The 16,720-nt window shown below is 34.2% G+C and overlaps 1 protein-coding gene across 5 annotated transcripts in view; it reads left to right on the plus strand.

The window, feature by feature from the left end:
• The window catches only part of PCNX1 (pecanex 1), a 144,141-nt gene that overhangs the window by 103,955 nt on the left and 23,466 nt on the right, over positions 1-16,720 (plus strand). For all 5 annotated transcript variants that reach the window (XM_081049093.1, XM_081049095.1, XM_081049094.1 and 2 more), the window contains 5 exons: positions 2,266-2,374; positions 3,137-3,266; positions 6,164-6,222; positions 7,970-8,185; positions 15,515-15,768. In XM_081049093.1, the coding sequence (XP_080905219.1) occupies positions 2,266-2,374; positions 3,137-3,266; positions 6,164-6,222; positions 7,970-8,185; positions 15,515-15,768 (768 nt within the window). The remainder of the gene's footprint in view (positions 1-2,265; positions 2,375-3,136; positions 3,267-6,163; positions 6,223-7,969; positions 8,186-15,514; positions 15,769-16,720) is intronic.

The raw sequence follows: 16,720 nt of genomic DNA on the forward strand, positions 1-16,720 counted from the left end.
AGATTTCATGTTAACACTGACCACATAGAAAGGACTTTGACATATATTATCCCATTTGCTAGGTAACAGAGCTGAAGCATATGAGCAGCTACAAAATACAATGAAAGCCCAATTTTAGAAAAGTTAGCCTGGTCAGCCACATTTGGGATGAATTGGGGAAGAGAGAACCTAAAGGTATGGAGAACAGCTTAAGCGCCTGCGCCAGTCATTTAGATGTGATAGATCTGACCTAGGATGGGGACAGTACAGATGGATCCATTTATCTGAACAGAGTTTTAGTGATGGTCGACTTCGAAGTATTATGCTAAATATTGTGAAAAATAACTTCTAAAATATTGCAGTATTAGATTTGTTCAATCACTAATTTGTATGCATTTTTACCATTTATTTCCTCTTCTAGTGAGCATGGTTAACCAAAGGAGGAAGCCAGAAAGTTAATCAGAGAATTGTTTGTATAAAGAAGCGTGTGGTGTCTCACAAATTTAAATATTTATATTGGAAATTGGATTGCATCTTTTTATACTGGTTGGAAAAAAGTGAAAGTTGCAGTAAAATAGAAACCAAACAATCCTTGAATCACTACACTTAATTCGCATTAGTCATTTTTGAGAGCATGCCATATTCCAGAACTGTTCTAGGTGCTTAGGCTACATCATTGAACAAATCCCAGGAAGCTCTGCCCTTAAGGAGTTTGCATTTTATATGGTTACTTGATAGAACAGTGATGATAAGCAAGTAAGAGCAAATGGATCTCTTTCTATAGATTTTCTAAGAACAGTGATGATAAGCAAGTAAGAGCGAATGGATCTCTTTAGATGGATTTTGTACGATATCATTGTAAGATGCACCATCGATTTAATAACCTTGCAAGAAAAAATTACTCTGAATACATACAAAATATTTTTACCCATTAACCACTTAACCATGTAATTACATATTATTTTTTCTTCAATATTACAGTCAGAGTACAGTCTGTCTCACATTTAGAATCTGAAGTTTTCTGAATCACTGCTTTTAAACAGTTATAATGGCATCTTGATATAATATACATGCTGCTTTTACTTCCTGTGATCCTGATCACATTAGTACCGAGAATTGCCAGCATAATTTTAAGTCATGACAAAGAATATAGGGGTTCATCTGCAAGTGGTTGAAGTTGTGATTTCTTTTTTTTTTTTTTTTTTTTTTTTTTGTTGAGAGCCCACTGGCCCATGTGGGAATCGAACCGGCAGCCTTCGGAGTTAGGAGCACGGAGCTCTAACCGCCTGCGCCACCGGGCCGGCCCGTGATTTCTTTTTTAAGTGGAAATTTAAATACATTCATTGTAAATAAGCTAATGATTTAAATATGAGTTTTTCGGTGTGTGAATCATGGCACTGAATTAGTCAGAACCTCTTGCTGTCAAGATTCTGTGCTCTGTTTTGAGACTCGGGCCTTGCAGAGGCATTCTTGGGCAAATACAGTAATTCTGTTTCAGTGTTGAAGTCATGTTCAACAGAACAGATTCTAATTTAAATATGATTTAAAAATGTATTGTGTTTCCATTGACAATAACAATTGAGATTATGAACAGATGCCTAATACATACTACTAAATTCTCAGGCAAACAGGCAGTGACAACTTTATATTACAGCTTTAGCTCCTGTCTGGCTGCTTTCAAATTCTTTTTGACATTACATTTAAAACATACTCAGTTTTCTTCCCTCCACCTCTTTCTTCCGCCTCCACCCCCACCGCAGCTCACGCCAGCCTCCAGCTGCTCACGGCAGCCCAGCTCCAGGGAGAGCTGTTCTTCACAATTTTAGCTGTGGAGGGTGCAGCTCCCTGGCCCATGTGGAAATCGAACTGGCAACCTCGGTGTTAGGAGTACGGTGCCCCAACCACCTGAGCCACCGGGCCAGAAAATACTCAGTTTTCAAAGTACTAAAATTTGAGGGAAATGTCTTAGAATTAAAATATATGTGTATTAGTTAAGCTTTACAGATATCTACATTCCTTTGTTTTGCTTGCAGTAGTAGTAATGTAGCCAATAGAGGACATAAAATTTTTTAAACAGATGAAACACAAATCCATAAATCAGCTGTCTTTACTTAAAAAATCAGCTGTCTTTACTTAAAAATGTATGGTGTTTTGGCAGTTGATATATCTTTTCCTTTATGCAAATGGAAAATAATTTCAGTGCCATTTCTCTATTAGAGGTCTTTCATTTTCTTTTCAAATATTTGATAAGATTTTTACTGGTTTTTTTTTCTTTTCCTCCTACAGCTTTGGGAACTCCTTTATAAATTGCAGTTTGTGTATACTTACATTGCCCCATGGCAAATTACTTGGGGATCTGCTTTCCATGCTTTTGCTCAGCCCTTTGCAGTGCCCCGTATCCTTCTAATAAAGGTTCTATAAGAAAGGGCTGTCATATCCTTGGTGAGAATGTTGGTTTGTAGGCATAACCTTTCACAGACATAGAATAGAGGTTACTATGTGATAAATTATCAAAAATTTGCAATCCTTTGTGTCCACACCTGTACTGATTTTGATTGTTTAACTTGTATTAATATGTGTGGCCCACAAATTATCTGAACATGAGAAAAATATAAATGTTTTAGAAGTAATTTTTATATGTAAAAATTTTGTTTACACATGTATTAAAGTGCAGGAATTTTCAGTAAATACAAAGTATGTTTAGATATATTTTCAAATGAATGAGAATACAAAGCATTTTTCATAATCTCATGATTTTAATTAAACTTTATGTCCAAAATCTTCTATTCTCATCATCTCTAAATAAAAATAAAGGTTAGTGACCACCTAGATTTGAAATGCAGACTCTTCGTATCTGTAAATTTTAGTTTTATCTTCTGGAAAATTAAATTTAAGCATCTCTACCCAAAAGTGATATATGGACTTTTATCAAAAAACGTGTTAGTCAATATTTATTTAGCTCCCTTCAAAGCATCATGCCAAGCTGTACTTCTAGCTGTGTCTTTCTACTTCTACCCCCATTTACTTTCCAGTGGCACCCTTTTCTATATTCCTTTGTTTTTCTCACTGCAATGTGTTTGTGAGATGTATTTGTGTGTGTGTGTATTTGCACGTGTGCTCAGATGAGTGTTGAGGTCCTTAACCGGTTTTCCCATAGATTCAGCCATGTTGTTTGTTCAGGCTGCTATATCAGCCTTCTTTTCTACGCCACTAAACCCCTTTCTGGGAAGTGCAATATTCATCACTTCGTATGTTCGACCTGTGAAATTCTGGGAGAGAGACTACAAGTGAGTAAAATAAAACATTTGAATGCCACTTTTTATCTTTCTAAATTAGGAATAACTATTGACAGCATTTTATAAATAATCCAGGGTTAATATTTTCTGTTAAAATATTTTGCTAAAATTTTATAAATATTCTTATTTAAAATTTCAAAATTATGTAAAACTAGAAGAGTCAGAAATAATTTATTTCTCTACCTTTTTTATGTTGATAAGATTTTTATAAAACATAATTCTAGTTGGATATTCTCATTTTTCTGACTTTTTTCATGTTATTTCTTAGAATTGTTCTATGTTAATAATACTCTGAAACTTTATGGTATACAATGTTACATCATTATAACAGTCGTAATTAGTTATCTCACAGTTTTCTTAGGCACAGCTGTTTCTAAAGCTAAACTTTTTATAGGTTATTTTTGGTTTTTAATGAGGATAAGTTTTCAGTGACCATCTTTGTATATAAAGCGTTTTCTCCGTTTAGGCTTAGTTCCTTGGCCTATTTAATCTCATGCCTAATAACTATGCTTGTATATTAATTCTCCAAATTTCCTTTTTCTTTTAAGAAAGAATATCTAAAACAGGACTTACTGAGTCATGTAACTTAAACATTTTAAATGCTTTTAAAATGTATTAAAATATTGATTCAGAAAGAGCTCGTACTAATTTATAATTCTACTGGCTATCTCCATGACTGCTTTTTTCTCTACTCTTTTACACTTTGGCATATGTAGGTGAAAATGGTCATCTTACGTTTTAAACAGTGAACTAACTTGTGGATTTGTTGGTCTGGTCTTTTAACTATAATCATACATGGTATTTCCCTTTTTGGTGAATTTCAGTGTTATTTATAAATGACTGATTCTTCTGGGCCAACTTAAATGTAGTTAGTCCAAAATAATGTCAATGGCAGCAATTCTTAAATTTTTTGGTCTTTTACAATCTTAAAAATCGTTGAAGTCTCCAAAGAATTTTTGTTGCTACGGGTTTTACCTACCAATATTTACTGTATTAGAGATCAAAACTCAAAAATTTTTAATGTTTATTAATTAATTTTAAAATAACAATAAACCCATTACATGTTAACAAAAATAACATTTTTGTAATGAAAATTTCCCATCCCACCAAAAAAAATATATATCAGTGAGAACAGTGTCATTATTTTATAAATCTCTTTAATGTCTGGCTTAATAAAAGATGGCTGGATTCTCATATCTGCTTCTGCATTCAATCTGTTGTTGCAATATGTTATTTTGGTTGAAGTATGTGAAGAAAATCTGTCCTCACACAGTCATAGTTGGAAAAGAAAAATGTGTTTTAGTAGCCTTTTTAGATGATTGTGGATATTCTTCTGTGATCTTTCACTAAAATTCAAATGCTTGTTTCCTAAAGATTAGATGAAAGGTGGAATCTAAACCATATTCATCAATTTCTGGAACGGTGTTTCATCAAAATCTATTGATATGTCTTATACTTTGGATGGATCTTTTATCCATACGTAATGTTATAATATCATTTACCAATCATTTAGGAAATATTGGTTCACTGAGTAATGTAGATCTTCCAAAGTTTGACACATTTCATTATACAATATTAGGATTTTAAAATGCATTCATTCATATCATCACCAATCCCCAAAGAAAACTGTTTGAGTATTGGGAAACTATCAAGTTTATTGTGGTAGATATAAATTTTCCAAAATTCTAATTTTTGCTTGACAACTCAAATTTTATTATTGTCAACAGATACCATCGTTAGTTGTATTCCTTGAAATGACAAACTCACTTTCTTCATATTTGAGAAATGTTCGTCAAATACCCAAGACTGAATAACCATAGTTTATCCATCAGGCGTTCAAGTAAAAATAATATTCAGTGAAATATTTGGTGATGGAAGGAGAACTGACTCTGGGTGGTGAACACACAATGGGATTTATAGATGATGTAATACAGAATTGTACACCTGAAATCTATGTAATTTTACTAACAATTGTCACCCCAATAAATTAAAATAATAACAATAATATTCAGTGAAACTAAAATAGCTAGTGCAGCTTGTAAATCAAACAGTTGCACAAGTGACAAACATCCTACTTCAGAATGCAGCAGAAGTGCTGTATGTGTATTTTGCGACACACAATATTAAAAAGAACTGTACTGTATGAGAGCTTGTAATTTAATAAAATTAATATTTTTATTGTTTCACTAAGGACATTTTAAAGTGCAACTTGAATTTTTATTGCTTTTGTCTTATGCATGTGTGGCAATGAAAAATAGTACATTTGGCGCCTCTTCCTGGATTCATGTTAAAGCACCAGCAATCTTACCATTGCTTTTGCACCATGAATGCAATTCTCAACACAGTGAAAAAAATAACAGCACAGTATTATTATGAAAATACTTTTGATCTGGAAAACTGCCTGAAAGTGTCTTGAGTCGCCTGCTCTGGGTTCTGGGGACCACATTTTGGGAATCACTGTTATAAAGAGCACTGTACCGCTGGACATTAATTCATATACCTTCTCCTTACAAAGAACGTTTGTGCACTGTGTATTTTTAAGAACTGTATACAGTATGAATTTTTTCATTCTGATCAGTTTTTGTGGGATTTTTTTTTGTGTGTGTGTTTTTTTTACATTAAACTCGATAATGTCTCTCTATACACTGTTTCACTATTCAGTGAAACAGCAGTTAGGAAATAACTACTGTGTTTATGTGTGATGGGTATGGGAGAGTAAAAAAATATTGTGGTACTAGAGTTTTATCAATATGCCAATCAGATTTTTCTCAGATTCATAAAGTGATATTTATTTCACCTGTATTTATAGCTTCCTTTGTCTAGTTATTATTAGGCATTTTTTAGATATAAAAAAGGTTACTAAAAATGTTTTATTTTGCCATCTTCAGCACAAAACGAGTGGATCATTCAAATACCAGATTGGCTTCCCAGCTTGATAGAAATCCAGGTAATAGCTCTGTTTGTGAGTAAAGAAGCAAATCTAAAGATTTTGTTCATATATTTGACTCCCAACTTGTTAGGAACCTTCTGTAGGTTCCAAATTGTCTTTTTAAAAAAACAAATATTCTTTGCTTTATTTTGTTCTACTTTAGCAAAATATATGTGAATTATAGTATCTACACTTTGTATACCTATCTTTTACAAAATGTATTTTAAGATTGCTGTTAGGGATAAAAAATTCCATTTAACGATTGTTTTTACGTAGGTTAAAAAATAGAACACAGTTAAAGTAAAACTGGTTATGTGTATTGAAGAGTATGCAATCTGACCAATATGTGTTTTAGTAATATGTTTGCTACCCCTTATCTGAATGTTTAAATAAATACTAATTTAATTTTATTTAGTTCATTGTATATGGAGATGTCATGTAGGAGGACCAAATAGCCACTCAGCATAGGGCTTCAGTGGGTGACATTTTGGTGGTGGTACCATTATCTAAAATCTGGTTCTTAGTTTTGTTTGGGAAACATCTTTTTGTCGGCCCACCGATTAATAACCTGACAGAGAGGGTGAGTCTTACTGCCCCAACCATAAGAGATTATCAACCAGATTATTAACATAATCAACCAGAATTCCAGTGTATTAATTTACTAAAAGAAATATTACTCCCAAATAGACTGGAATATTGTCTTCATTTGACTTACTGATTCCTTCAAATGTTCTGTCTACCTGAGAAACTAAATTATAATAATCCAATTCATAATTATAAAATTGGATTAAACAGAACTAGTTACTTGGTATTAATAACTGTCATTATCATGTTCTGGTAGAGAAAGCAACCATCTCAGCTCTAGTATGTCCTCCTAAGAGGCTTGGGCTCTCAGGATGCTGATGATACCATTCTGCATGTCAAAAAGACCATGTCCTGAATTTATATGCACACTTTTGTAATGGGCAGACAGAACATCAGACAGGACTATTTTATTGAAGTTAGAGCCAAGATTTCTCCTTTCATTATTTTATTATTTAGTTAAGCTGAGTTTAAAATAATTTTAAGCTTTGTATATTTTGCCATTCTCCAATACTATATTTTGGACATCCATTTACATGTTACTGCTTTGCATGGGTTACTTCTGAAGATGGTCATTTCATTTATTGGGTGATGTTTTGTCCTATTTTTTTCTTAAAGGATGACTTTAATAAATTTTATAGGTTCTTTGCTACTGTTTCTGTATATGCAGTTTATTTCTATTAAGTTCCTTTTAGCGATTACAATATACCAGTTTTTTGTTTTGTATTCTCTTGTTTTCTCAAATTTTGTATTCACCCACTTTCTTTACTAGTGTGTCTTTTTGTTCCAGTTCTGAATTTCTTTTATCTTTTTAATTTCTCTTTCATGATTTTAATTATAAGGCATAGTTCATTGAACAGTGATAGAAAAGATCGTGGACTATTTAAGAGGTAGAAGAGACCTTAGATTTCGTCTGATCCAGTTCCCACATTTTATGGATGGGAACCAGAGATTCAGAGAGGTTATGTGACTGACTTCTAACTCTAAATTTTGAAGCTTTTTCCATTACCCTGTATTTCATTTTTATATAGAAATTGTAAGGGTCTAAATATTATTTTCCTTGTCAAAAATTATAGAATAGCCCTAACTGAAGATTAGTTTTAATATCTTTAGCAATCTTGTTTGCTGATATAAAGGGGACTTAAGGTAAAAATCTAACATTTTAAACAATTTCTTCCTGTAGGATCAGATGACAACAATCTGAATTCCATCTTTTATGAACATTTAACCAGATCCCTACAACACAGTCTCTGTGGTGATTTGCTTCTAGGACGGTGGGGAAACTACAGTACAGGGGACTGTTTCATTCTTGCCTCTGACTACCTCAATGCGTTAGTACACCTTATAGAGATTGGCAATGGGCTGGTCACTTTCCAGCTGCGGGGACTTGAATTCAGAGGTAAGACACTCATTTCTATAATGTGCTCCTGTGACATCTAAGTTTAATGTGTTTTTATCTGAAATAAAAAATTATCATAAAATTTGATTCTTTGTCTTTAGAATTGTGGAATGACAAAAGTTGTTAAAGAGTAATTATTAGATTTCCCCCCCCCCCCAAAATTTTACATTCAAAGAAGAATCATTTTTGTGATATGCTATATATTGACTTGTTTTTCTGGCGTTGTTGAATTTCTGTTGATCTGTGTTTTCTCTCTTGCCAGTCTCTTTTTGTGACCAGTACATGTATGTCTTAGATGGATGGCAGAATCAAATGTTATGTTTTTGTGTGAGGAAGAGAGTAGCTAAACCAAGTTACTTTCATACAGATGCCACGTCTTTTTCCTTAAAAATTGTTTTTTTAATTGAGGTGAAATTCACATAAGATCAAATTAACCATTTTAAAGTGAATAAATCAGTGGCATTTAGCACATTCACAATGTTGTGCAACCAACTCCTTTGTCTAGTTCCAAAGCATTTTCATAACCCCATAATAAAAACCCGCATCCATTAAGCAGTTACTTCCTATTTCCCCACCAGCCCTCCACAATTTTGTGTAAGACAAATGAAGCTATTTCTACATAGAAAATCATGTACTCAGAAACATATAAACTTGATGTTATCAACTGCTATAAGTTGAATATCTTGTAAGCACGAATAGAAACTTGTTTTATAGGAATTGAAAAAAGTTCTATTAATGCAAGTCTTTCCATGCTAGAGAACATTTGGACTTGATAGTTTTTAGAGAGAGCTGTGTTTTGATCTATTCTAAAAAGTACCTGTGTGTTTTTAACCTAAAATAGGAAATAAGAAAGCATTTGACTAAAAAGAGGATCAAATCAGACCTATATACCTTTTAGCTTTATTTTCACACAGGTGTTGAGTCACATAATATTAAATAACAAATATTATGTAATATCTTTTGTTAATGGAGCAAGTGCATCTGTAAAGTTACTCTATTCACTGGAAATAAGATTTTACTTGTGGAACACTCAGATAAGGCAGTCAATGTTGATGATTGTTATTTATTTGTAATCTGTTTATAATCCATTTTCTCGCTTTCAAAATGTCTTCTTCTTGTTTTACGATATGTTTCTTCCTCCCCATCAGAAGCCCAGGATCTTAATTCCATCTCTTCTAGAGACTTTCCCAATAGACTCATCCAAAAGTCATCACCCCTCACCATTACACCTACCACTGCTATGACTTCAACTTCTTTTTAAATTGTTGGCACCTGAAGATTTTACCGTTGCTTTTTAATTTAACTTTTTTACAAATGTATGTGGGGAGGCTATTTTACCTAGTGTTTCTAGAGTGTGAATCGGAAGGGGGTCCTTCTTAATATCTGCTCATTCTACCATATTGATCAGAAATTCTCCTAATCAATAATTGATTCAAATCCTCACTCTCCCAACATTCACTCTCTGGTACCAAGTAGATTCTAATACAGTTTTGGATATTGAATGTTGACTGCAATTGAAAAATTAAAAAATAATTAAAAATGAAAATAAAACTTTGATAAATCCTTTGCCATCTAAACCCTCATTATTTACCAAACAAAACTCAAATTAAACCAATTTGGAACATAGTGCCCCTTACTGTCTGAACTAGTGCTGGATTTGGATAGCAAGGGGCACCTATAATTCTTCACTCAGTCGTAGTGATTTTTTTTTTAAGGCAAATTTGATTAATGTCCCTTCCATGTATAAGTTTTTCAGTGGTTTTCCATTGCATTTAAAATAGAATTCAGACTCCTTAACATGTCCTGCAATACCCCATGATCTTGCATCTGCCAGTTTTCTTCAGCCTTACTCTATCACCCTCCTCACTCACTCATGTTAGTTGGATAGTGAGTGTCAGCTGGCCTTCAGTGTCTTAGCTGTGTTAAATTCTGTGTTAGGGTTTCCTTACTGCCCTTTGCTTTGTCCTGAAAGTACCTCCCCTCCTCCCAACAATCTTCCATCTGGCTAATTTTTTAATTTTATCTTTAAGTTTTAGCCTAAATGTCAATTTCTCAGAGAAGCCTCTGACTACATGCCCATATGATTATTTCTCATATTACTCTGTATTTACCTTCTTAGTTCTTAGCATAGTTATAATTTTATATTTGTCTTTATTTGTTTAAAGTTTATTTCTTCTCTAGCCCAGGAGTTGGAAAACTTTTCTGTAAAATGCCAGATAATAAATAGTTTAGACTTTGGACCTGTGCACAGTCTCTGTTGCACATTCTTCTTTGATTTGTCTTTTAAACAGCCCTTTAAAAAACAAAAACCACCCTTGGCTTGGGTTTGACCCAAGGCTGTATTTTGTAAACCCTTGCTATATATTATAAGCTCCTACAGGGCAGGATCATATCTGCTTTAGTCATCATTGTGTATCCAGCATCTGTTACAGCAATTAGCATAGAATGCATAATTAGTTAATTTTATGGAATGATTAAATAATGTAAGTATACAGCTTTTTCTCCCTTTTTCTCTTTGTTCCAGAACTCTCATAAGGTATTATATTCTTGCTCAAATGTTGTTGTGATCTTTGGTTATTTTCTTTCCTTCAGTATCAGTTAGCCTCTGTTCCATCCACCTCCTACCCCTCAAAATATTAACTAAGAATGTCAGTATTTTCCCAGGCAGATATTTGGATCTGCTGAGCATTTTGATGTATTTTCTGGGGTATATATATTCCATTAAGCCAATTTGATTCCTTTGATTTTTTTCTCTTGTAGTGGATGCTAAATTTTAAGTGACATTTAACTAAACAATTTTTTAAATCAGTTTCCTATAGGTATTGTTTAAACCCCCATATTTATTTCATTTCCATTTTTATTTTATTGATATTCTCAAGATTCTTTTCCATGTAAGTCTATGTCAAAGGTTTGAGTTATCAATTAGTATTTTTTGTCTATCAAAATTTTCTGGTAACAGCTTCTACCATGTTAACTTTTTATTTGTAAATGTTACTTCTGCCAACTACAGTTTTCCAAGTCAGACTTTATAGGTCAAAAAAATTTATGCTAATCGGATTCCCTTCAATTTTTACTCAAATTAGTTTTAATATGTCTAGTTTTAATATTGTTTTTGTTTATTTTTACCAATTACATGCACTATGTAGTGATGCAAGATCTAGCTAATTGGTAGTAATAGATCCTCATAGATGTTCTAGAATCCCTTTCCAAGTCTCAAAATTCTTTTTTCAATTATTAATATTAATTCCCGTGCATGTTGTTGACTTCATTTTCGAAGCAACATGTATTACTAGGGTATGTTGGGGTAGAAAATATTCTTGGGGTTTGTTTGATAGAGTAAAAACATCCTGCATTAATTCAATTACCCTATTCACTTTATTCTACCACTCTGAATAAGAACCTCATTCTCTCTCCTGAGTAAATATCAAAACGTGCAAATTCCTTCTTGCTACATCTCTTCTCTGTGTACTGCTAACAGAGTGATCTGCACAAAATACAGCTCTCTTTATGTTATTTCCTTTGCTTAAAAGGCTTTGACTGACTTCCCAGAAAGAGGACAAATTGAATAAAATAACATAATAAAATATAAAACCTAAGGAATAGACCCAACTTCATGCCACAATTTAAAAAACCCAGGCTCAGGAAGTTTCTTCTAGAAATTGAATAAGTCTTCTGTCCTTTCTTTTTTTTTGTTTGTTTAAGATTTTTTTTTATTTAATTTATTTATTGGGGTGACAATTGTTAATGAAATTACATAATTTCAGGTGTACAATTCTGTATTACATCAACTATAAATCCCATTGTGTGTTCACCACCCAGAGTCAGTTCTCCTTCCATCACCATATATTTGATCCCCCTTACCCTCATCTCCCTCCCCCCACCCCCTTTACCCTCTGGTAACCACTAAACTATTGTCTGTGTCTATGAGTTTTTGTTTCTCATTTGTTTGTCTTGTTTTTGGTTTATATACCACATATCAGTGAAATCATATGGTTCTCTGCTTTTTCTGTCTGACTTATTTCGCTTAGCATTATACTCTCAAGATCCATCCATGTTGTCACAAATGTTCCTATATCATCTTTCCTTAACGCCGAATAGTATTCCATTGTGTATATATACCACAACTTCTTTATCCATTCGTCTATCGAAGGACATTTTGGTTGTTTCCATGTCTTGGCAACCGTAAACAAAGCTGCGATGAACATTGGAGTACACGTGTCTCTATAGAGAAATGCTTTCAAATTTTTTGGGTAGATACCCAGGAGAGCGATTGCTGGGTCGTATGGTAATTCTATTCGTAATTTCTTGAGGAACCTCCACACTGCCTTCCATAGCGGCTGCACCAGTCTGCATTCCCACCAACAGTGTATGAGGGTTCCTTTTTCTCCACAGCCTCTCCAGCACTTGTTGCTATTTGTCTTGTTGATGATAGCCATTCTGACTGGGGTGAGGTGATATCTCATTGTGGGTTTTATTTGCATTTCTCTGATGATTAGTGATGTTGAGCATTTTTTCATATGTCTATTTGCCATTTGTATATCCTCTTTGGAGAAATGTCTCTTCAGGTCCTCTGCCCATTTTTCAATTGGGATGTTTGCTTTTTTGTTGTTGAGTTTCATGAGTTCCTTGTATATTTTGGATATTAGACCCTTATCGGAGGAACTGTTTGCGAAAATCTTCTCCCATTCAGTCGGTTGCCTCTTTATTTTGTCGATGGTTTCTTTTGCTGTGCAGAAACTTTTAAGTTTCATATAGTCCCATTTGTTTATTTTAGCTTTTACTTCCATTGCCTTTGGAGTCAAATTCATAAAATGCTCTTTGAACCCAAGGTCCATAAGTTTAGTACCTGTGTTTTCTTCTATGCAGTTTATTGTGTCAGGTCTTACGATTAAATCTTTGATCCATTTTGAATTAATTTTGGTACATGGTGACAGATAACACTCCAGTTTCATTCTTTTGCACATGGCTATCCAATTCTCCCAGCACCATTTATTGAAGAGGCTGTCTTTCCTCCATTGTATGTTTTTAGCTTCTTTGTCAAAAATTATCTGTCCATATTTATGTGGTTTTATTTCTGGGTTCTCAATTCTATTCCATTGGTCTATGTGTCTGTTTTTCTGCCAATACCATGCTGTTTTGATTATTGTAGCCCTGTAGTACAAGCTAAAGTCAGGCAGTGTGATACCTCCAGCATTGTTCTTTTTTCTTAAGATTGCTTTGGCTATTCGGGGTCTTTTGTGGTTCCAAACAAATCTGATGATTTTTTGTTCTATTTCTTTAAAAAATGCCATTGGGATTTTGATGGGGATTGCATTAAATCTGTATATTGCTTTGGGTAATATGGCCATTTTAACTATGTTGATTCTTCCAATCCATGAGCACGGAATGTCTTTCCATTTCTTTGTGTCTTCTTCAATTTCTTTCAAAAATGTCTTATAGTTTTCAGCATATAAATCCTTCACATCCTTGGTTAAGTTTATTCCTAGGTCTTCTGTCCTTTCTAATCTGTTCTAGCACTTAGATAAAGAAGGAAAATTTCTCAAGTCTTTTACAAAACCAGTGTAATACTGATTATTCAAAACATGACTAAGTTGGCTAAAAAAGTAACCATAGTTTAATACACTTACAACTATAGATGTAAAATCCTCAGAACCCAGAATAAGCAGAAACCAGCAGTACTTTTTTTAAGTATCCCTCACCAGTTTAGCCATTTTTCCATTTTTGAAAGTACTAAAAAGCAAATTAATAGAATTCGTATTTTAATAGGTCACAGAGAAAAACAATATAATGTGATTCCCTCAAAAGATGCCAGAAGACATATGATTAAATTTCATTTCCATTACTGCTTTGAAAAGTACTTTATAAGATTACATACATCCTTATTCTGGAAAAAAACGTGTGTGTATATGTATAGTTAGTATCATGTATAATCATCCACCACAGCAGGCATTCCTGTTAATGTCACGTTCAGGACAGGGTTTTTCTTGTCACCACTATGGACCATTATTTTGGAAGTGCTGGCCAATGTAATTAAACTAGAAAATGAAATAATAGAATTGTTAAGGGTTCTAAAGTACTACACAATTCAGCTCGTTAGCTAAGCCAAGCTTACCTCTTCAGCCTTGTCTTTCATCATACCACCACCACCATCACCAAGTGGGCCTGCGTTTCACGGCATCTTTTTCTCTCAAAGTAGTGTGTCTTAAATATGTATGGTATATGTATTCTCTTTAAAGGAAACAAATGATTGTATAGTCCTACTTAAGTTATTTTTGTACTTTAATAGTTTAATACGCGCCTTTGTGAAGTTTAGTATAAACACTTTATAGTCTTCATATAATATAAAGAATTTACAAATTAAATGACAGAACAAAATAAAAATTAGCCTTGATGTAATGGATAGTATTTTACTGGCACTAGATTGCTATGGGTCTAATTTGGTATTTAATCTGATTTGTATTTTTACTTCAATAACACTAATACAGAGAATGTCTATTTGATAGGTATCTTATATAAAAAAATATAACTTCAATTGTTTGCTAGTACAGAATAATCAGATTTCATACCTAATTGAAACTGTTTGAAACCTAATTGAAACCTCAAAAGCCAATTATGTAACCTTATCCAATTGTTGGAATTGGCAACAGAAAAAAAATTAATTATATATTTAATACTAAATTATAATGATCTATTACAAGTTATATGGCCAAATAAGTAGGATGTATATAATATATCTGCTTGCAGCATGGACATGATACTGGGAAACAGAGCTCAGACTTTTTGAGTTCTGCATGTTTGTCTGTATTGGGTGCCCTGGGCTGATTCATGTCTCATTCAACTCTTCCTTTTCAGAATTAACTCAGATCTTTATGAGATGTACCTTTACTCCTGTGGTCTTCATTTGTTATGAATGCAGTTGTAAACCCAAGTTTGAGAAGTTTGGGAATTGACGAATCAAAATTAAGGAGGTTACTTTAACTGCAAATCCTCAGAACCATGAATGTGCCAGTCAGTGCACATTGTGACTGCAGGAGATGCATGTACAGTATACCTGGTTTCTCAAGCTTGCTGCAGTTTGTTAATGAGCATTCCAAGGCAGATCAGTCACATACTTTCATATGCTATAAAATGTATCTTTTCTCTGCATTTCCTGTGTCTTTAAAGCATTGGTTTTTCCACTTGGTTTTTTTCCTCCCTTTGTAAGTGATCTCTCTCTCTCTCTCTCTCTCTCTCTCTCTCTCTGTCCCTCCCTCCCTCCCTCCCTCCCTCCCTCCCTCCCTCCCTCCCTCCTTTTCTCCCCCTCCTTTTCTCCCCCTCTCTCTCTTTAAGGTACTTACTGTCAACAACGGGAGGTGGAGGCCATAACTGAAGGTGTTGAGGAAGATGAAGGATTTTGCTGTTGTGAACCTGGCCACATTCCTCATGTGCTTTCATTTAATGCTGCATTTAGCCAGCGCTGGCTAGCTTGGGAAGTCATAGTCACCAAGTATATTCTGGAGGGTTATAGCATCACTGACAATAGTGCTGCTTCTATGCTTCAAGTCTTTGATCTTCGGAAAGTACTCACCACCTACTATGTCAAGGTAAGGGTAAGCACCTACTTACATCTTCTAATAATCAGAGGCTCTTCTTGGAAAAGACAGATATAGATATATTTTTTTTTTACTATGCTAAATCACTACTTCTATGTAGTGATTTAAATTCTCAGGTATCCAGTTCAGTCAGTAAATTATACTATAAAGGTCTTGCTATTTCTTTCTTCAGTGAAACTTACTCCACTTGTTCATTAATATTACTAGCTATCATTTGTAGCTCATGTGTTGTAGGCATTGTGCTAAGGAATACACTGACACATGCATGCATACGTGCACATATGTATAGCTTACCTAATTCTCTCAAGGAATATTAATGCCTCTGTTTTACAAATAAACAAATTAAGAATCAGAAGTTTACTTGCCCGAAGTCCTGTAACTAGCAAGTAGAGTTAGGGATTTAAAACCCAAGCTTGTCTGACTCCTGAGTCCTTGCTGTTCACCACTGCTATACACTGCTTTTGACAAACTGAATAAAAGTATTGCAAGATTTGAGAGGTCACCAAGACCACCCTCACTTGTGACAGCCAACTGCAATTTCAGGGTCCCCAAGACTCTCAGGTAAATTAATTTGCTAGAAAGTATCACAGAAGTCAGTAAAGCTATTGCACTCACAGTAGGATTTATTACAGTGGAAGGAAACATTAAAATCAGCCAAAGAAAGGCATAGGGCAGGTCCAGAGACAGGAGCGTGAGCTTCCAGGACGTGAGCTTCCAGTTGTCCTCTCCCAGTGGAGTTGTGCAGACACCTGCTTCTCCAGGCAACAATGCATGACAATATTCACGGAGTGTTGCCAACTAAGGAAGCTCACCTGAGCCTCAATGTGGAGCGTTTTGATGGAGTGCAGTCATTTAGACATGGTTAACCACACACAGCCAGCCTTATTCTCCAGCTCCTCTAGAGGTCAAGGCTCTAAGCCTCCAGGTGGACAAAGACTCTCTT

Source organism: Rhinolophus hipposideros (genome assembly GCF_964194185.1).
Source record: "Rhinolophus hipposideros genome assembly, chromosome: 5".
Classification (NCBI taxonomy): domain Eukaryota; kingdom Metazoa; phylum Chordata; class Mammalia; order Chiroptera; family Rhinolophidae; genus Rhinolophus; species Rhinolophus hipposideros.